Below are 22092 nucleotides of genomic sequence, written 5' to 3'. Positions count from 1 at the left end.
TTGTTATTTCGATTTATGCAGCATACGCATGACCATAGTGAGATCAAACGTACACATTGTGAATGAAACTGTCCCTGCTCTGTGGTAGATTGCAAACTGCGGTGAAATGATACAGGTGTAAGCAGCGATAATAGCAGCGACCTAACCGGGGCGGAGTCTGCGAGGTACACTCCTTTGAGAGGCAGAGGAGCGCAATCTTTGTTGGATTTGAATCAGGACGATTTGTATCCAATAAAAGCAAAGATGTTAACAAATTAATTGGACAGTATTCTGGCAATTTAGTGATATTTCCAGAGCTGTGGTCTTGACTGGTCTTGAAATAAAATCCTGAGTCCGCAAGGTCCGAGTCCATGACAAGACCGAGACCATCAAAAAGCGGTCTCGAGACCAAGACCGATCTCGAGTACTACAACACTACGAGCAGCACAATAAATATCAGTATCATCAGCATAAAAGTGAAACATTGCATGTGGCACATTATGATCTAAACAATTAATAAAATAATGAACCCTTGCATCAGAGAGCAAATTAGGGTTCAGTATATTGCTCAAGGATGCTTTGACATGCGGCCCAGTGCAACCAGGAATCGAACTGCCAGCCTGACCTGCTCTGACTCTTGAGCCAAAGCCACCCCTGAGTGTTAGATGGAAAAATAGCTTTATGACTTGACCTGTATTAACACTACTGGTGAGTTTATGGACTGTTTTGTAAATCTGGGTCATACTATGTTTCAAAAAGGAGGATTATCATTGGTATGCTCACTTGTGATCAATTTGGTAGCCAATGATGAGCAGTTTCACAGTCAGACTGGCCTCTCCTTGGCACAGCCATTTTTTTTTTTTAAATTACCAAGATTATGGTGGCAGAAAGGCCCATCTTGAGTGATGTGGAGTCCATCTATGTCCACATTTTACTGTCTGTGGTGTCTTGCCATGGCCCTCCTGTGACCTACCACTGCCACCATCTCCTGCCTCCCCTGAGTCTGTTGGTCTTTCAAATTTGAACAACTACAATTATTTACATGAAGACGAGTCAAGAAGTTTCGGAGTACTTCACAAACCAACATCATAGTTGTACAAAATATGAATAATAGATACAATTTTATTAATAAATATTAAAATATTGATCAATCATGAATTAAATCACATTGTTCAAGCAAATGTCTTTGAAAATTCTTTACCTTTACAAGATTTGTGAAGAATAAATGCCCTTTCTAAACTATGGTCAGCTTCACAACCACATACATCAATGAACCTCAAACTACACACTCATTAAATCAGAACTTCTACATAAAATGAACAGTTTTCCATTTTGAACTTTGTGAGCTTTCCTATAACACCAAAATTAACTGCAGCTGAAAGATTTAGATCCTTTTATGTTTTATCTGACCTTGCTCAAGAAATGTGAAATATTTTTGTACTTAGACCAGATTATTTGAAATATGTCTTCTTCTTTTTTTGGAGTTTCATATCACTTTCAGTTTGTTTATGTTAAGCAGTATAACTAAAAATGAATCATGCTTACATGCCTGGCTCTTTTTTTCTTTAACTGACACTCCTTTTATTTAAACATCAAAGCAGTTCACAGATGGATAAGAAAACAAGTACTGCAAACAAAAGCATACAAAATGAGATCATGCATTATAAACACGAAAGCAGGGAAGAAACAGTAAACGTCACAGTAATGGGACATGTGGGAAGTGGGTGGTGAAAATTATGACAGTCAGTGATTACATTTTAGTCCTTCAATCTGCAAATGCTGATATGTGTTTTTTTAGTGACAAAAAGAGGTACTCGCTGAAATATGACAATTTCTTTCTTTCAAATCTTTCCATGAAGAGCAGAAAAATAATTTGTTGACTGGTTGAGAGCTGGTTAAATCACTCGTAATATTTCTGTCTTTAAAGTTTTATTTTGGTTAAAGACTAAAAGTTAAAGAAGAAATTAGACTGGTTTTGCAAATCAAAGACATTATATTAGGCCTAAGACAGACTTGAGAAGGTCACAGTGCCCATTAAAGGAGCTGTGCATTTCTGGTTTCCAGAAAACCATTAACAACATGTGTAGCAGCTGCGTGAATTATAGATATTCTGTTAGTTGTATTTGCACACAGCCAGTGCTTGAAGTCCATGTGAAAACTAACATCTGTCAAACTGATGACGAGACATCCTTTACTTTGTCCTGGACTATTACTGTATGTACACAATAATTATACTAATACTCAGGTGTACACATGGTCTGTGTGTGTAGATACCAGTGTATATCCCTGAGTATTAATTTGATGACAACTAGTAGTATTAGTTTGTTAGGTTGCTGAGTTACAGCTAACAGCTGACTAACTGCCACCATGCTCACTATTACTTCATCCATCCATCCATTTTCTGCCACTTATCTGCTTAGCCACCCTTTGAGCAAGCTGCTTGTATCCACAATCTCATTCCTTTGGTCACTACCCAGAGCTTGTGACTATATGTGACTGTGAGAATGCAGAGCAACCTGTAAATCAACAGCTTCTCTTCCACACTCAGCTCTCTTCACCTTAACAGACCCGTACATTTGAGTATTAGTTGTAAAATGCAAATGTTAATTATACAGCTTTGCTTTGTGCTGGTTACTAATGGCCAAAATGAGTGGCAGTTAGTGTAATGGTCCACATTAGCTGGTGAAATCATTTGACAATGAGGATGCAGATGACCAGTTAACTGTTAAGCTGCCAGAGCCTGGATAAATTAGCCCAACTTATCTGAGTTTGCTTGCTTTCTAGCGTTATCACTAGCATAGTACTACTTGAATCAATATCTGTTTGTTTGTTTGTTTGTTTGTGTTTTAGTGACGGAGACTGTGTTGTGCTGACAGCCAGTCATATGGTGACAGTAGTCATCGTGAGCTGTGTCACTATGCTAATGTTAATTAGGTTTTCTTACTATACATTGGGAGCTGTATTGAAGCAAATTCATTGGGAACAAACATAATCATGGAGTTGAGAGGTCAACTGACAACATCTGTTCAAACGTTGGTAATAAAAAGTGTTTAATACATGAAAAAGTTGCATACATCAGATTTAATATCAGTTCAGCAGGTAAAGGAAGTGAACTGGGAAAATCAAGTATCAAACAATATTGTGCCCTTTAAACCTTTTGGTTGCATAACAAATGTAAAGTTGTTTGTCAGAGGGTGTCTTACTTCTGTGGTTTTCCGTCCTGTGTTAGTTTTTTCAATAATATATAATGTGATTGATGGAGCCCACAAAACTGTCAGTAAGCTTTGAGTTTTAAGAGTACCTTGAACATTTCCCTTTTCTACTACAGAGACCCTGTTGGCTTGGTCTCTACAATATCCCAGAGATGTCATTCATCCTGCTGCTGACTGACAATCAATGGTGGTGCCATGAAACCACTTTTGGCTGTGATTTATATGAGCTATTAGCTTCCTGCACCTGGATACTCTGCTCTGGAAATGGGGCTGGACAGGGCCAATCCTATGCAATGAGCCTGTCCTGATCTAGATTAGATTGAAACACCTAAATCTTCTGACACACTGGATAAACCAGAGTAACTGCCTCACTTAAATGTAGACCACAATGTACTTTAGTGTCCGACCTTATGATCTTTCTTTGATGTAGTCTTGTTGTGGATCTTAATTTAATTTGAACTCTGTGAAATAATGCCAGTGTTTCAGTGATGTGACTCCACTTTTTAGTTCTCTGCCAGTTGATTCTAACATGAAAAAGAAAGAAATTAAAAATATGAATTTTCTGTTCACCACATTTTTTAAAATTATTATTATTTTATCTAATTTCCCTATGCTACCTTTGCCAACTTACAGTAGGAAGTGTGATTTTAGTTTCTTAAAACTTGCATTTTGTGGTCAAAAATCAACATTCCTGCAATCCTCATTCCCGTTCTTGTGAATGTGATATCTAAGTAACACATGTAGAGAATTTCATTTCAGCTGGAATAAGCATTAATTTGTAACTAATTAGACTTGCTGGTCAGAGATCAAAGTTCACTGTTACCTCACAAAACTCACTTTTGTTGATAGCTCAAGAATTCATGTTAATTACGTCAAAAAAAAATACCAACTATTCATAATCATAAAATGATGATTGATATTTTACATTTAAAAAAGTTTTGATTTTTATTCTGGTCTATTCATAACTCAGGAATAGAAGGGGGAAATGGTACAGGCATAATACCACCAGGTGTAAATATTATTAATGACTGAACTATAAAACACAAAAGGAGTATTAAACCTAGTCTACAATCTTCTTTTAAATACAGCCAATAAGCCCGCTGAAAATGTGTGGACTATGCTTAAAAGCTGGGTCTGCACCAGGAAACCCACCCATTCAGATGCACTCTGCCAAAGAAGAGTGGTCAGATATGCCAGAAGCTTATTGATGGCTGCCAAAAGCATCTGATCAAGGTGCAACTTGCTAAGGGACATTTCAAAAAATATTAGTGGAGGTGTATGTATGCTTTTGACTGTGTGTGGATCAGAGATAATCTGAAATAAATTCAAACTTGTGTCCCCAATTCTTGTTTTTTAAAGACATATACTCATCATGTGTATGAATATCATGATAATTTGAAGGTTTAATGGTGTGTATGAACTGTAAGGGTAGAACAATTGTACAGCACACATCTTTAAACTTTTGACCACACCTATAACTACAGTCCCCTATGTATTTATCTACAAATCACATCTAGCTAGCTCTGGCTCATGTTATAGTAGCCTTAATATCAAAATGTGTATAAGTAATGCATGTTGCTAGGCAACCAGGCAGTCAAAATGACATCCTCAACAATTCTTTTCATCCCATACGCCCCAAAAATTACTCGTAAACCATTTTAGGACAAGTCGTGAAATAAGAGATGAATTTTTTTTTTTGTTTGTTTGTTTTGTTTTTATAATTAATAAATGCCAAGGGGGCAAACAAAGACTCCTTTGGCAGTTACACTTGCTCCTGGCTAAATTGTAACATCTGAAAATACTGAGATTTACTCAGTCCCATGACTTGGGTTTTTTTCCTTCAATGTACTTCCTCTTAGTACAGACTGAGGTATACCAATACCACCTGCTGTGTGTGTTGATTGGTGGGACATTTCACACACACACACCCGTTGCTGTCAGATGCAAAAAAATAAATAAATAAACTTGATAATATGAAAGATGTAATATTTAAAATTTGTTTTAATCAAGAATTTCAAAACCATAAAAACCAGTGTCCTTCACAACTTACTGACATTATCAAATGTCTACTTGTGGCTGACTAACAGCCTGAAACTTACACATGCTCAATATTTTAAAATGTAAGAAATGAAATAGCAACTGAGAGCATGAGATCACGTAATGTCTTTCATTTAGCCTTGAAAAATGACTTTACTTATTGCTGAACTAATCACTGACTGATTGACATTTAAATACACTGCCAGAACAAGCAAATCCTGGGGTGTCTGACGTCTTAAAAAAAAAAAAAACATAAAAAAATTAAGATTAAAATAGTTTAGAATGTTTCTTTCAGCTACTAGGATCAGTTTAACGAGCTTTATCTTGGAACTATTGCTTGACTATAGCTGAAACTAATGAGTTCCTGCTGCACCTTGTGCATCAATATTTCCACAGTTGTGGCTGTAGATCTAAAATGCAAGAAAAAAAAAACCCCACCAGCAAACAGATGACAGTGCTTCAAATTGTTTTGCATTCACATCAGAAATAATCAAAAAAAATATTATATTAATATTGTCAATATTAACTATTTCAGCTTCCTTCCAGACAGTGTTTGGATGCTCACCAACATAAGAGGCAGAGTCCATGCAGCCTGGGTGTATACCAAGATTAAAGAAATGAAAGAATTTGCTATGAAAACAGCTCCAGACTGTTTGGGTCTCATCTCCAAATAAAGTGCTTTAGATCATCTGACTGTAATATTTGCCTGTTTACCTGACCTTTAAGTGTTTCTTACTTTATTGCAGTAACATCCCCAGATCTAAGCAATTGCTGATTAAAATTGGGTTTAAATTGTAAACCATCTATGATGAACCAGAATCCAAAACTGAAAGTTGACCAAAGGAAAGAAACAGTGGTGAATGCTGATAGCAGTTAATACAGGTTGAGGAATGAATGTAGTGTTAAATATGTGTGTGTGTGTGTGTGTGTGTGTGTGTGTGTATCTTTGATGAACAGAGCTTTGATGTGGCCGTGACTGGCAACACACTCTGACTGTTTGAGCCAAACAGACGCAGTCACCCCATGGCCTCTGATCTCTGTGAGGACTGTCCTTACATCTCTCAGTACACATACAGTACACTATCTAACACCCCCCCCCCCCCCCCCAACAAACACACACACACACACACACACGCACACACACACACGCACACACACACATACACACACACACACATACACACACACCTTGACATAAATCTGCCCTATCCTTCTCCTAAACTGGCATCCTTCCAGCTGGTCAGGATGGGAACATTGTGCAGATGGGCACAAAATCACCAATCTGACGCACGCCTCAGGTCTTTTCATGGACAGGCTCTGCAGTGTAGTGATGTTCATTCTCCTGTCAAACTTCATAGTCCTCTCATCACTCATCTTGTCCCCACAGCGCTCGCTATTCTCTCCCTCCTGCTCATAGTGCGCCTTCTCATGCTCACCTTTGCTGTGTCACTTTCTGTGACCCCCCCCCCCCTTCACGCCAATGATAGCTTTTGATTTTTTTCTTCCCCAAATGCTTCAGTTGGTGATCTCCATTGATGAAATGAATAAAAGGCAGATATTTGACATCTGAAAGGATTTTTGATCTGATCTAGCTGTCTTTAGTATGTATAGTAGTATTATTGGGATATGCAGAGGTGGCAAAAGTAGTACTTAAGTAGAAGTACAGATACTTGTGTTAAAAACAACTCTGGTAAAAGTTGCAGTACTGGTTCAACTTCTTTACTTAAGTAAAAGTAAAAAAGTACAGGTTCTGAAATGTACTCAAAGTAAGAAAGTAAAAGTAACTCTTTGGAGGACCTTTCTTCCAGCTATTTTTGTGTAAAGCTAACTGAACCTGGTATATAGATATAATAATAAAAAATGATATTACATGAGAACACAAATGTTATTTCAATCTAAATTTTAATTCTAATGAATGCACTCAGCTTGAATCTGTTATGTAGGACACAAAATGTGAAAGTGAATTTAAACACAGCTCTGTTCTCTGTGTCCTCCATAGTAGAGGGTGACTGTGCCTCCACCTAAACACAGACATGAGGATACTCAAAGTGGGATTCTGCAGGTGGACGAACCCTAAGATCAGCTGTAGTGGCTCTGCATGGGGAGAAGAATCACAACTTTCTATTGTGAGCTCCAGTAACTGATGCTGGTGTGCAGGCTGTGATCAGCTGACCTGCTGCTGCTGCTCTGAGGTTTACTGCTCTGTGTGGATGAACTGAACTCACAAAGATGTAACCCAGTATTTCACAGCTCTCTGAGCTGATCTCCATCCCCTACACTGACAGCATACAGGCTGTAGAAATGTTGGATTCAGTGAATGAATCTCAGCATCAGCATTTTTGATTCAAACTAATCCCTGCTGCACTGATGTAACCTGTAACTCTGACCATGAACACAGCCTCTGTGCACCAGTCCAACACAGAGCTTTACTGTAAATACAGTACAGCAAGCTAACCTGTTTATCGTGCACTAAACTGCAGTATTTTCATACAATCTTTGAATTACACAAAGTTAGCATACCTCAGTTTGTTTTGCAGTCCTTACCTTTAAATCTAACCTCTCTTCTTGCTCTCCTGTCCTCTTTCTAACAGCTTTCTCCATCTCTGAGTGAACTTCTCTTTCTCGTTTCTCTCCCTGTAAATACAGCAGCTCTTCTTTTAGCTAGCAGACACACTGTGTGACAACCTGCACACACTTTGTCTGTATTTGCTGATATTTGTTGGGCATTTTGAAACACTGCATTTGAAATTACCTGAAACACGTTACTCCTTTTATGCTCGTTGCTTTTCAGTATCGCTTGCTAAGATGCTGAAGTACTGCAAGCACAATTTGCGGACAACGGCTCACTGTAACCCCTGATTATAGTGCTATCAATGATGGATGATGGATGATATGCCAGTATGATTGTCTCTTATGTGTTATTGTTCCTCCATTTAGACTCAGATGTTTGATGTTTGACGGGGCAGTGACCAGAAATGCAAACTTCCCTCAGATGTGTTAAACCTAAAGTAATGAGTCTGTTTTGAAAATGTAAGAAGCAGAAAGTACAGATATTTGTGTAAAAATGTAGGGAGTAAAAGTAAAAAAGTAGTCAGAAAACTAAATACTCAAATAAAGTACAGATACCTGAAAAATCTACTTAATGAGGTATTTGTACTTCGTTGCCTCCCACCTCTGGCATATGCCTCTGGGGTTTCAACATAGTTTGTTTTTGCTTGATATTTTAATTTTTGTTGCTTTAGAGTTCAGATTTTTTGGGGGGGACATAAATAGGTAAAATGGGAGCTCTGGTTCTGCTCACCTAATAAAGTTTTATCTGTTTTTTTTATCACTAAGGGTTTGAAAGCCCTTGAGTCCACCAAAAAAAAAAAGAAAAAAAACTTTAGGAAACACAAATTCATTTTCTTTCTTACTTGGTTCTATTTAATTTAATCTTCTTTGCAAGTCTTGCCAGAGTATCTAAGCAAAATTCAATAAAAATGAAAATAACGGCTACATAAAAATATAATATACAAAAAGATATTAAAGTACTATGTGTGTCTGGTTTCTCTCTCTCTCTCCCTCTCTCCGTCTATTTAATTCTCTCTAAATGAAATCTGTGTGTGTGTATGTGTGTGTGTGTGTGTGTGTGTGTGTGTGTGTGTGTGTGTGTGTGTGTGTGTGTGTGTGTCTGAGGGGGCACTCAGTTGCAGCCCTCAGCAGCAGTGATTGAAAGTGATAAAAGTTGAGCGGCTGGTGCCGGCGGGTCATTCAGTGATTATCTGGGAGTGTCTGATTGGAAGTTACAGGCTGCAAGTTTAAGGTTAAATCTGTGACAGATCTTTGTAGCTGTTTCGTGTCTTTTATCAACAGAAAAAAAAATGGAAACATTGAGGCCAACAGCCTGGAGCTTCCCAGAATGTGAATCTTTTGCAAAGGTGTTCTTTTGTTTTATTTTACAGCATAGGAAAGTTGAGATCATCATAATTAAAAAAAACCAAAAAAAAACCAAAAAACCAAAAAATAAAATAAAAAAACAATATATATATATATATATATATATATATATATATATATATATATATATATATATATATATGTCATTCATTAATGGGGGAACAACAAAAAGTTGCTGCATTGTGGTGTTGCTGTACATCTTTGACAAAATTGGAGTGGTATCTGCTCGACCGATTAGCAGTGAGAGCTGAGTACCTTCAGCTCCCCCTTTAGGAAGGGCTGGAAACTAGGCTTCCAGAATAAGTCTATAATGTGGCTGGAGGACACTGTAAATGAAAGCAGACCCCAACACAGCTCCAACTGCAGTTAAAGCCCTATATATATATATAAACCCCTAGCTTCTCATGTTCCTTCTTCACATGTTACTATCACTTGGTGTTGCTACATTTGTCACTCTGGCCTTCCTCCTCTGCTCGTCCACCACTGCCATGTCAGGTTGTCATCCTGATCAGATGCCCAAGGCACGTCAACTGGCTCCTCTCGATGTGGAGGACCAGCAGCTCTACTCTGAGCCCCTCCCAAATTGCTCCACTCTTCACCCTATCACTAAGTAAGAGGCCAGCCACTCTTTGGAGGAAGCTTATTTCTGCTTATTCTTTTGGTCACTACCCAAAGCTCGTGACCATAGGTGAGGGTAGGAACGTAGATCGACTGGTAAATTGACAGCTTTGTTTCAGCTACTGAATATAACATCGTTATGTAAAAGTCCAGATCTTCATCAGACTGTTCATAAGTGTCAGGTTTCCTCCACCTTCTGGATGGACCTGCTATGGAGGTCTGAGGAGGATTTCCCTCTGAGGGAGCTGCAGACCCAGCTTGGCCCTGATGATCTCGGACTCGGATATCCCCCCAGGGTGAATGCAGCTGTTTATAATAATGTTGACTTTGGGTCCTGTTGTTAAATGAAAAGAACAAATTAGACTTCTATGAAACCTTCAGCTGGTGTGTTTTAAAACATTTTATTTCCTGTTATCAGGCTGCAGAGTGCTCTGTGAGTGTACAGTGGATGTAAAACTGTTTAAAATTTCAGCTTGTTTATTGTTCTCAGTCTTATGCTAAAATCTCAAAAGGTGGTGTGGTGTGCATACAGGTGATGTCATCTCTTTGTTAAAATAAAGATAAAACTAATTAAAGCCGCAAGCGGCGATGAGCGGGCCCTCGCACCCGGCGCGCGTCGACCCCTGGCGCGCTCCAGCCAAGCCGCGCGTCGACCCGTGGCACGCTCCAGCCGAACCGCGCTCGGAGGTTCTCGCAGACGAGAGAGTAGCTGGCTCACCCGGCTGCTGACGGCTCAGCAGGCTAGCCGTACTTCGCGTCGATCGTCTCCCGCTTCCACTAGGTGGCGTCGGTGAGTGCCCACTAATTAATATGTCACAATGCTCTATGTAATGCCTGCAGCCATCAATGAAACTGTAATGACCATAGGATGATGAGTATCAGTGTCCTACTGATTTCCTGTTGCCACTAGGTGGCGTTATGAGTGTGAAACAAAGCTGATAGAGGGGTGTGTCCAGTCTCCCTTACCCTCCCATTAAGCCTGTGAAGTTTGAGGCAGATCGGACAATGTATGTCAGAGATGTAACAATTTGGTGCACTGTGGTATATGAGTAAAATCCCACATGTAGAGGGTTGCTACGGCAACAGCGTTCAATATTCTACAAAACCATGAATATCTTTTGATGGGCTACTTGTGTAGATGATCTGGAGCCATTTTGGTGTGACTGGATGAAAAGCTGTAGTAGAAGATGATTCCAATAGCAGGCCTGAAAAATGTGAAAAATGCTGCAAAAATGACACCTTAATTAGAACATGTCAGGCTTCCTGTTGGATTTCGGCTATCGGTCCAAGAGACTTTTTTGTACGTCTTAGGATGTTACTTCAGCATGCACGATTTCAGGTACACAGACCAAGCACTGCCCTGGGGCTGATGTTTAGAACCTATCTGGGCCTGAAATGGAAAGAAAGTCCAAATTCAGAGGGTTGCTACGGCAACACCGTTCAATATTCTACAAAACCATGAATATCTTTTGATGGGCTACTTGTGTGGATGATCTGGAGCCATTTTGGTCTCACTGGGTCAAATGCCCTAGGAGGAGTTGAGGCAAAAAGGCCTGAAAAAGGCGAAAAATGCTGCAAAAATGACACTTTAAAGTGAACGTGGCTGACTTCCTGTTGGGTTTGGGCTATCGGTCCAAGAGACTTTTTTGTAGACGTTAGCATCTTACATCAGCAGGCACATTTTCAGGTACATACAGAAAGCACAGCCCAGGGGCTGATGTTTAGAATCTCTGTGAATTTGAAATTGAAAAAAGTCCAAATTCAGAGGGTTGCCATGGCAACACCGTTCAATATTCTACAAAACCATGAATAACTTTTGATGGGCTACTTGTGTAGATGATCTGGAGCCAATTTGGTGTCACTGGGTGAAATGCCCTAGGACAAGTTCGTTCAAATAGCAGGCGTGGAAATCGCAAAAATTGACACCTTCAATTGAAGATGGCCGACTTCCTGTAGGGTTTAGGGTATGGGTCCAAGAGACTTTTTTGTACGTCTTAGTATGTTACATGAGCATGTACATTTTCATACATGTAGATAAAACGTAGCTCCGGGGCTACTCAAAAAACTTGCTATTTTAAGATATTCCGAGCTGCCACTAGGCGGCGCTCTACCGTTTATGGACTTTATGCATATGAGTGTGTTCAGGGCAGCATGCTTATCACACCACTGAAGTTTGAGCCAGATTGGGCAAGTTGGCTTTGAGTTACAGCCATTTTTGTGTTCATGGCGAATCATCGAACTTTGCCGTCCCATAAGGGTCACGCCCTTTTGTCAAAAACTCACAGTTTTGAAAACACAGTAAGTCCAAGTTCTTAAGGCTTTCCCGGTGAAATTTGAGATGGTTCTGCTAAACCACCTTGGAGCTGGACCTCCAAGTGTAAAATATGACATTTCCTGTTCCCACTAGGTGGCGCTGCGACTGATATTAAATATTGTCATATGTATGTGTTCAGGGGGGCACCCTCATCCTACTGGAGAAGTTTGATGCACATTGGATCATGTAGGTATGAATGAGAGGCAATCAAAATTTCATGGCGAATGATCAAAGTTCAAAGGGGCATAAGGACCCCTCCCCCTTGGCAAAAACTCACCATTTTCGAGATTTAGATTCCCCTGGGGGTGTAGGTTAGACAAACCAAATATGAAGATGATAACGTCTAAAACCTCTGAGTTATTAGAAAAAGTGTGAGGGCTGCAAATCGCCAAATTTGCATAATTAATTCAAAATGGCGGACTTCCTGTTGGGTTTAGGGCATGGCTCCAAGAGGATTTTTTGTGCGCCTGGACATGATATACATGTGTATGAAGTTTCATTCATGTACGTGAAACACAGCGGTGGGGCTCCAGTTTAGGGGGCGCTAGCGAGCCATTTGGGCGCGCCCTTGCCCGAGCCCATTAAAATACTTAAATTTTCACCAGGTGTGACGCATGTGCAAAGTTTCATGAGTTTTTGAATATGATAAAGCCCCCAAAAAGCCAATTCATTTGCCTGAATAATAATAAAAATAAAAATAATAATAATAATAATAATAATTAAAGCCGCAAGCGGCGATGAGCGGGCCCTCGCACCCGGCGCGCGTCGACCCCTGGCGCGCTCCAGCCAAGCCGCGCGTCGACCCGTGGCACGCTCCAGCCGAACCGCGCTCGGAGGTTCTCGCAGACGAGAGAGTAGCTGGCTCACCCGGCTGTTGACAGCTCAGCAGGCTAGCCGTACTTCGCGTCGATCGTCTCCCGCTTCCACTAGGTGGCGTCGGTGAGTGCCCACTAATTAATATGTCACAATGCTCTATGTAATGCCTGCAGCCATCAATGAAACTGTAATGACCATAGGATGATGAGTATCAGTGTCCTACTGATTTCCTGTTGCCACTAGGTGGCGTTATGAGTGTGAAACAAAGCTGATAGAGGGGTGTGTCCAGTCTCCCTTACCCTCCCATTAAGCCTGTGAAGTTTGAGGCACATCGGACAATGTATGTCAGAGATGTAACAATTTGGTGCACTGTGGTATATGAGTAAAATCCCACATTTAGAGGGTTGCTACGGCAACACCGTTCAATATTCTACAAAACCATGAATATCTTTTGATGGGCTACTTGTGTGGATGATCTGGAGCCATTTTGGTCTCACTGGGTCAAATGCCCTAGGAGGAGTTGAGGCAAAAAGGCCTGAAAAAGGCGAAAAATGCTGCAAAAATGACACTTTAAAGTAAACGTGGCTGACTTCCTGTTGGGTTTGGGCTATCGGTCCAAGAGAGTTTTTTGTAGATGTTAGCATCTTACATCAGCAGGCACATTTTCAGGTACATAGAGAAAGCACAGCCCAGGGGCTGATGTTTAGAATCTCTGTGAATTTGAAATTGAAAAAAGTCCAAATTCAGAGGGTTGCCATGGCAACACCGTTCAATATTCTACAAAACCCTGAATAACTTTTGATGGGCTACTTGTGTAGATGATCTGGAGCCAATTTGGTGTCACTGGGTGAAATGCCCTAGGACAAGTTCGTTCAAATAGCAGGCGTGGAAATCGCAAAAAGTGACACCTTCAATTGAAGATGGCCGACTTCCTGTAGGGTTTAGGGTATGGGTCCAAGAGACTTTTTTGTACGTCTTAGTATGTTACATGAGCATGTACATTTTCATACATGTAGATAAAACGTAGCTCCGGGGCTACTCAAAAAACTTGCTATTTTAAGATATTCCGAGCTGCCACTAGGCGGCGCTCTAACGTTTATGGACTTTATGCATATGAGTGTGTGCAGGGCAGCATGCTTATCACACCACTGAAGTTTGAGCCAGATTGGGCAAGTTGGCTTTGAGTTACAGCCATTTTTGTGTTCATGGCGAATCATCGAACTTTGCCGTCCCATAAGGGTCACGCCCTTTTGTCAAAAAGTCACAGTTTTGAAAACACAGTAAGTCCAACTTCTTAAGGCTTTCCAGGTGAAATTTGAGATGGTTCTGCTAAACCACCTTGGAGCTGGACCTCCAAGTGTAAAATATGACATTTCCTGTTCCCACTAGGTGGCGCTGCGACTGATATTAAATATTGTCATATGTATGTGTTCAGGGGGGCACCCTCATCCTACTGGAGAAGTTTGATGCACATTGGATCATGTAGGTATGAATGAGAGGCAATCAAAATTTCATGGCGAATGATCAAAGTTCAAAGGGGCATAAGGACCCCTCCCCCTTGGCAAAAACTCACCATTTTCGAGATTTAGATTCCCCTGGGGGTGTAGGTTAGACAAACCAAATATGAAGATGATAACGTCTAAAACCTCTGAGTTATTAGAAAAAGTGTGAGGGCTGCAAATCGCCAAATTTGCATAATTAATTCAAAATGGCGGACTTCCTGTTGGGTTTAGGGCATGGCTCCAAGAGGATTTTTTGTGCGCCTGGACATGATATACATGTGTATGAAGTTTCATTCATGTACGTGAAACACAGCGGTGGGGCTCCAGTTTAGGGGGCGCTAGCGAGCCATTTGGGCGCGCCCTTGCCCGAGCCCATTAAAATACTTAAATTTTCACCAGGTGTGACGCATGTGCAAAGTTTCATGAGTTTTTGAATATGATAAAGCCCCCAAAAAGCCAATTCATTTGCCTGAATAATAATAATAAAAAAAAAAATAATAATAATAATAATAAACGAAGCAATTACAATAGGGCCTTCGCACAGTTCGTGCTCGGGCCCTAATAAACGAAGCAATTACAATAGGGCCTTCGCACAGTTCGTGCTCGGGCCCTAACTAAACTGCGACTATTCAAACGCACTGGCTGAGAGCAGTACAGGTATACAAGATTGCAACCTACTAAACTATGAGCTGCTTGCATAGTGAGTGCATGTGCTAACTGCTTGTCTAGCTAATGCACTAACTGTAGGAGCTACAGTACAGAATGATGCTGAACACTGAGATGTATTTTAAAATACAGTGATGTAGGCAGTGGTTGTATTTACCTTAATTTAACGAGCCAGTAAATCTGAAATCTAAACTGGAGTAGCCAGTCTACATAAAATGTGTGTGTGTGTGTGTGTGTGTGTGTGTGTGTGTGTGTGTGTGTGTTTGTGTGTGTGTGTGTGTGTGTGTGTGTGTGTGTGTGTGTGTGTGTGTGTGTGTGTGTGTCTTTGAAATCACTAAAGTACCAGCTCTGGCTCTAAAAGTGCAACATAGCATCTCCCATAACGAGAAACTTTGTCTTCATTTTTTGCACAGTGGGAGGAACACGTCGTCCATCACTCATGCCGCACAACAGCAGCTCCCACTGTAATAAAATTCAGAATCACTAAAGGGCCAAAAGTTATTTATTGTACTGCAGGTTTAAAATTTTCAAATACTGCTTGTTTATATATATATATATATATATATATATATATATATATATATATATATACACACACTCCTGAGCAAAATCTTAAGACCAGTTAAAAAATTGCAAGAATTTGCATTTTGCGCTATTGGATCTTAAGAAGGTTCTAAGTAGAGCTTCACAATGCTGAAAGAAGAAATAGGCACAAGAGACAAAACCTTTGATCAGGGAATTTCTTGAAACTGCATTTACACTCAAACATGATTTTTTTCAGCTGATTTAAAGTTTAAGACCATAGCCCAAAAAAACCCCAAAAAGCCTTCAAAACAGAAATTAAAAGGTCAGAAAAAGGACTCAGTAATGAGTAGCTCCACCATTCTTGTTGATCACTTCAAACATTGGCATGCTTGATGCCAGTGTTTCCAGGAGGCTAGTGGGAACTTTGCTCCAAGTGTTGAAGATGGCTTGACGAAGGGCATCCACTGTCTGGAGCTGATGTCCATTTTTGTAAACTTCCCTTGCCATCCATCCCCAAATGTTCTCAATCGGATTTAGATCAGGGGAACATGCAGGATGGTCCAAAAAAGTGATGTTATTCTCCTGGAAGAAGTCTTTTGTCAGGTGGGCATTGTGAACTGCAGCTTTGTCCTGTTGAAAAACCCAGTCATTACCACACAGACGAGGACCCTCAGTCATGAGGGATGCCCGCTGCAACATCTCCACATAGCCAGCTGCTGTTTGACGCTCCATTGCCCCCCCCCCGCCCCACTGTGCCGTGTAGAAAACATCTCAGGTGGGATCTCCTTGTCATGCCAGTAATGTTGAAAGCCATCAGGACCATCAAGGTTAAATTTTTTCTCATCAGAGACGACAACTTTCTTCCACCTTTCAATGTCCCATGTTTGGTGCACCCTTGCAAAGTCCAAACGGGCGATTTTGTGACATTGAAGAAGACGTGGCCTTTGAAGATGTTTTTTGTTTCTGAAGCCCTTCCCTTGCAGATGCCGTCTGATGGTTACTGGGCTGCAGTCAGCACCAGTAATGGCCTTAATTTGGGTGGAGGATCGTCCCGTGTCTTGACGGACAGCCAATCGGGTCTACCACTTGACTTTTTTGTTCCATAACCCTCAGGATCATTTAAAAAATGGAAAAGGACTGTCTTACTGCATCCAACCTCAGCAGCGATTGCACGTTGTGAGAGGCCTTGCTTATGCAGCTCAACAATCCTACCACGTTTAAAGTCAGTGAGCTTTTATGCTTTGCCATCAGGAGGTCTTGACAGTGTAAAGACGACAGAAAATGACATGGAATCTAAATTTTTGCACGGCTGTGGTCTTAAACTTTTGATCAGCTGAAAAAATCATGTTTGAGTATAAATGCAGTTTTCAAAAAGTGTATATATATATATATATATATATATATATATATATATATATATATATATATACACTGTAAAATTTGACAAGTTGACCTTACTTAAGAAAATCTTGGAAACCGATTGCCCTGAAAAATGTAAGTAAGTATAACTATTAAGTCTTATGTTTGTTTACTTAACATATACTTGTTCAGTGTACTTAAGACCTTGTTGTGTCAACTTAATCGTGTTAAGTTAAATTAACTTAGTTTAGTGAAGTTGTTTCAACTCATAAATAGCAAGTAAATTGACCTGTTCTTAACTTAGCTACATCAAGTTAGTCCAACTTACATGAACAGTACAGTTTACTTAGTAGACTCTAGGAAACCGATTGCCTTAAATGAATGAAGTAACTACAACAAAACATGATAAGTTCACAAGGTTCAATGTTTTATTTTTAACAAAATACTATCCTTAGCTTCTTAACAAAAGGCCAATGTGGCCACACATGAACAAATACAAAACTAATCAAGTTTTTACCCTTCTACAGGGCTCAATAACAGTAATACCAGAAAGATGCTTAAGTAAGCTTACAGGCTGAATGAGCAGCAACTGAAACAGTTTATTTTGAACTGTAACAAGTAGGCACTCTAGCACTGTAACATTTTTTAAAAAAGTGATTTAAGTAGTTATATATGGAGGACAGATTCTGACATACTTGGCAATAAACAGAAATAAATAAATAGCTTGATGAAGTAATTCATGTGCCAAACATTGCATCCAACAAATACAAAATAAGAACTTTACCAACTTATTTGATAATACAGTGCGAAAAAAAAAATCTAATTAAAATATGATAGTAAGTTAAAAAAAATATATTAAATGAATAGACAATATGAAAAAACATAGAAATACAAGTAATGGCATAAAAAAAGAAACCAGACTGAGCATCAGTCTCTGAATGAAGTCAAAGGTGCTTTTTAGGACTGTCAGGATGGAGGGCATAGATCAGTCCAAATATGAAGGGCATAGATCAGTCCAAATATGAAGGGCATAGATCAGCCCAAATATGAAGGGCATAGATCAGCCCAAATATGAAGGGCATAGATCAGTCCAAATATGAAGGGCATAGATCAGTCCAAATATGAAGGGCATAGATCAGTCCAAATATGAAGGGCATAGATCAGCCCAAATATGAAGGGCATAGATCAGCCCAAATATGAGACAAACAGCTTGATGGTGGCGTTCAGTGTCAACCATGACAATTGTACCTTCCAGAATGATAACATGCTGGATGGTTCAAGGTGAAGAGCATTCGGACCTGGTTGCTGACTGACTTCAGGAATAACAGGCAATAATCCCACAGGAACCTGGGTGAAGTCTGCCACGGCATCTGAATCCTGTGGATATTAAGAAAAAAAAAAAAAAGAATGGGGTGAAAATCTTGATTTCCAAGTGCAGAACCTCTAACAAACCAAATTGCAATACGTACAAAAGAGGCATTGTAGAAGTCTCTTTCATCACCCCCGAGGAAAACCGAGACATCGCAGGACAGCAGTCCTCATGGCAACAACATCACTGGTCTACAAGAAGGGAAAAACAATAAAAGTAAGCAAAAGCATCTTCTGAAGAAAATGAATCACATTCTTCACAATAAGTGATACAAAATAATTGTTCAGCTCGTTGAGAGCACTTATTTAGTGGAATGCATTGTATTTTTTTCTTCCATGCTTCCATGTCCAGAGCATTATAAGCAAGCAAAGTCGTAAAAAAAACAAAGAACGGCTCTCACTGGCCGCTTTTCCACCGACGGGGTTCTGGTGCCAGTATTTGAACCGTTCAGCAGTTTTTCCACTCGAGGCTTGTTCCTGAACGTCACATTACCCTCCATGACCGAGTGAAATTAAGGCTACACGAATGTTAGCAGGCCGTGTTTACGCTTACAAACATGATAACGTGCTGCATTTGAAATACAGGTAATCAATGTAAAGAGCTCTTATCATGGACAAAACATTAAAGGCTCTCAAGTAAAATACAGTACATGGCAGTTTAACTAATATTGGCCCCATAAGCCCATGTTAACATTAACATTAGCATTAGTCTGCAAATACGTTTATGCATCATCATGCAAAACTAGCCTGTAACAATACATTGAATAATAAAGTCATACATGACACATAAAAATATAATGAAGATGAACAGCTCACCTTTAGAGAAGATCAGCTTCTTCCAATGTGTAAGTCCACAGGGTTTCTGGATGCTTCCCGCACTTCTGTACTGCGCATGTGCACTGCTGAACTCACCCCAGCATTCACTCCAGTAACAAAAATATTCAAGTCCAGTTTACACACTAGAACTTAGTCTTGTACCTCTCTCAGGCTAAACATGTACATTACTCACATTGCTTGAGTTAACTCAACAGTATAGTGAGACTTAAGTAAAGCACACAAACGTAATTTAAGTAAGAATAGGTATTACCTTTTAGAGTGTATATATATATATATATATATATATATATATATATATATATATATATATTGTATATATATATATATATATTGTATATATATATATGAAGGCACTCAAAGCGCGTTGTATAAGCGCTTTGAGTGCTCATACTGAGTAGAAAAGCGCTATATAAGAACTAGTCCATTTACCATTTACCATATATATATATATATATATATATATATGTGTGTGTGTGTGTGTGTGTGTGTGTGTGTGTGTGTGTCAAGATGTGACTCAGTAGTAATGTCTCTGCTCCTGAGTAGCTTGCCTCAGTGCTTCCTCTTTCTTCACATACATTGCCAATAGTGTTCATCACTTGCCTGCACTAGCCCAGTAATGTATTCCACCAGTGTGACCAGATGAATAGCTCCCTGGGCAACACAGAAATGATAGAGAACCACAAAAAATAACTAAAGGTTTTAGCTGTTGAAGTTTGTCTGGCCAAACAGGATGTGGCCAGTGTTGTACAAAAAGAACAGTAAATATCAGCAGGGTAGTTCATTCATTCAGATTTTCTGCCACGCGAATGCCCACAGATGGCATTTCAGTCAGTTACCAGCACTTTACAGCCTGTGAAGGACTTCAGAGGGTTCATCTGTGCTTTCAGTCATGGGGAAAGAATCATTCATTTTGGGTGGGGTGGGACGTTGGAGTTTCCTGGTTAAAATCTGGCCAGAATTGCAATCGTAACATTGACTGTCAGTAACAAGGGTTTCCTTAAAGCTATGAAGACATCCTGTAATTTGCAACAGACATCAGTCAGTGAGATTTCAGATCTCTTTTATTGATAACATTAATTCATAGATTGGAAGGTATTAACTTGTGTCTAAATCCATATTCTGATCAGATTCAACCAGGATGTGATGATCAAATGCCAACATTATCTTCAGATGTACCTGCAGGCATTAATTCACTTACATGTTTCCTGCTGGACAACCATTAACTGTAATTCAGATAAAAGTGATATTCTTTGGCCTTTGGTGTTCATGGCCAGTCTGCTAGTTGGTGATTAACGAACCACTTCCATCTCCAGCACTGTGAACTCTGGCCTGGACTTAATTAAATCTCAGCCATTGACCACAATCATAAATTACTTCCCGCAACCTGTGACACTTTCACAATAAAAAGGACAAATTGGTTTCTTGCCAATTAATAATTCAGAAAATAAATGGAATAACAAGCCTGAGGCAGGGGTCCTCTAAGAATTCTGCATCCTGTGTTTTGAAAAAGGCTAACAGCACCATCACTGAACAAGAGGGATTAGTGGAGATGGTGGTGTCTGCTGGGTGATTGATGTCTATTGTCTGCTATGTTTGTGCTCTGCAGGTAGCTGTTGTCATCACAGTGTCACCGCACTGCTCCTGCCCAGTCTGATCCCTGACCTGAGCAGCTGGTTCCCAGTAAGAGGGAGCTGCCCTGGAACAACATCTCTACTCCATCATCTCTGGCTCTATTTACGTGTCTGTCAGTCTGAGGATGGAGGTCTTTATCAGCATGCCTCCAGTCTGAGCCTCTTATGAAATCATCGCTGTTCTCACACGTGTTTTTTTTTAATGCCACAGCTGTTTGCTGTGATACAAATGCTATGAAAGTGTGAATTTTGTGATTGCATCAGAGGCACAAGCTGGGTGTTTCCTGTATTAAATGTAATGGGTAATGCTTTGTTTTGCACTCCTTCAGCTCCAACCTGTGGTGTTGCATCACTAAATCAGATGAAGGAGAACCTTCAGAGTGACACTGTCTTCAGCTGCTGTATGCTGTAATCTTTCTTCTTAAGCATTTTTACTGAAATGAACTTCATATTATTAGCTTGCAGTGTAATTTAATCATTATTATATTGCAGTGTTTGTCAATATTAGAAAAATACTGTCAATATTAGTAAATACTGTTTCCAAAATAAAAGTTTAAGTTCAGCAACATGTTCTGACTGTGATATGAACCTTGGTCATTTCTACATTAGACACTTCATTATTTAGTTAGTTGAATGACTGTTTGAATTCCCTATGTGATTTTATCATGACTTTGTGTTCCACAGTCTGACGTTGACCTAGAAATAAGTTTTTCCCACCCAGAAGAATCATCTGCAGATCCCATACAGAGTGCACTGTTTAAGCTACTTTATCCAGTTCACAGTCGCTACACATCAGCAAGCCACTTTGCAACCCACCTCCCTTCCAGCATCTGACTCAATCACTGTGATATTTGTTGTCACTGATGCCTCCTCTGTTCTGTGCTTGCTGCTGCTGGTTTTCCATTTATCCACATGGAGGGGTGGGGAAGAAGAAGAAGAAGAAGAAACAGCCTTTATTGTCCCACAGAGGGGAAATTTGGGAAGTCCCTGTACACACTGTATCAGTTATTGCAATTGGAAACATCAATCTCCTTCTAACTACAGTTGTCCTGTATGATTTGTGGTTATGAAAGGGTCAGGATTTAAAAACACAGGACTGACTATTTTTTTGGAACATGTCGTCCAGAATCTGCTGGTACAAAATTGGTACTTTCAGCCCATTCTTCATTCATAAGGCATCCATTGGTGCTATTTTGACTGACTGCAAGTTACCATTGCAGCTCGTTTATAAACAAGGTGTCCTTTGGGACACTTGGTTATGGCATCAATGAGATGAATGTGTTACTCCCAAC

The 22092-nt window shown here is 39.9% G+C and overlaps 1 protein-coding gene across 3 annotated transcripts in view; it reads left to right on the top strand.

Moving 5' to 3' along the window:
- tsnare1 (T-SNARE Domain Containing 1) overlaps positions 1-21774 on the top strand; it is a 302770-nt gene extending 280996 nt beyond the window's left edge. For all 3 annotated transcript variants that reach the window (XM_030750077.1, XM_030750074.1, XM_030750075.1), the window contains one exon: positions 20776-21774. In XM_030750077.1, coding sequence (XP_030605937.1) covers positions 20776-20823 — 48 coding nt within the window. In that variant the 3' untranslated portion in view covers positions 20824-21774. The remainder of the gene's footprint in view (positions 1-20775) is intronic.
- Positions 21775-22092: the final 318 nt, after the last annotated feature.

Source organism: Archocentrus centrarchus, chromosome 16 (assembly GCF_007364275.1).
Source record: "Archocentrus centrarchus isolate MPI-CPG fArcCen1 chromosome 16, fArcCen1, whole genome shotgun sequence".
Taxonomy (NCBI): domain Eukaryota; kingdom Metazoa; phylum Chordata; class Actinopteri; order Cichliformes; family Cichlidae; genus Archocentrus; species Archocentrus centrarchus.
The sequence above is the reverse complement of the archived record's forward strand: the minus strand, read 5'-3'. Positions and strand labels throughout refer to the sequence as shown.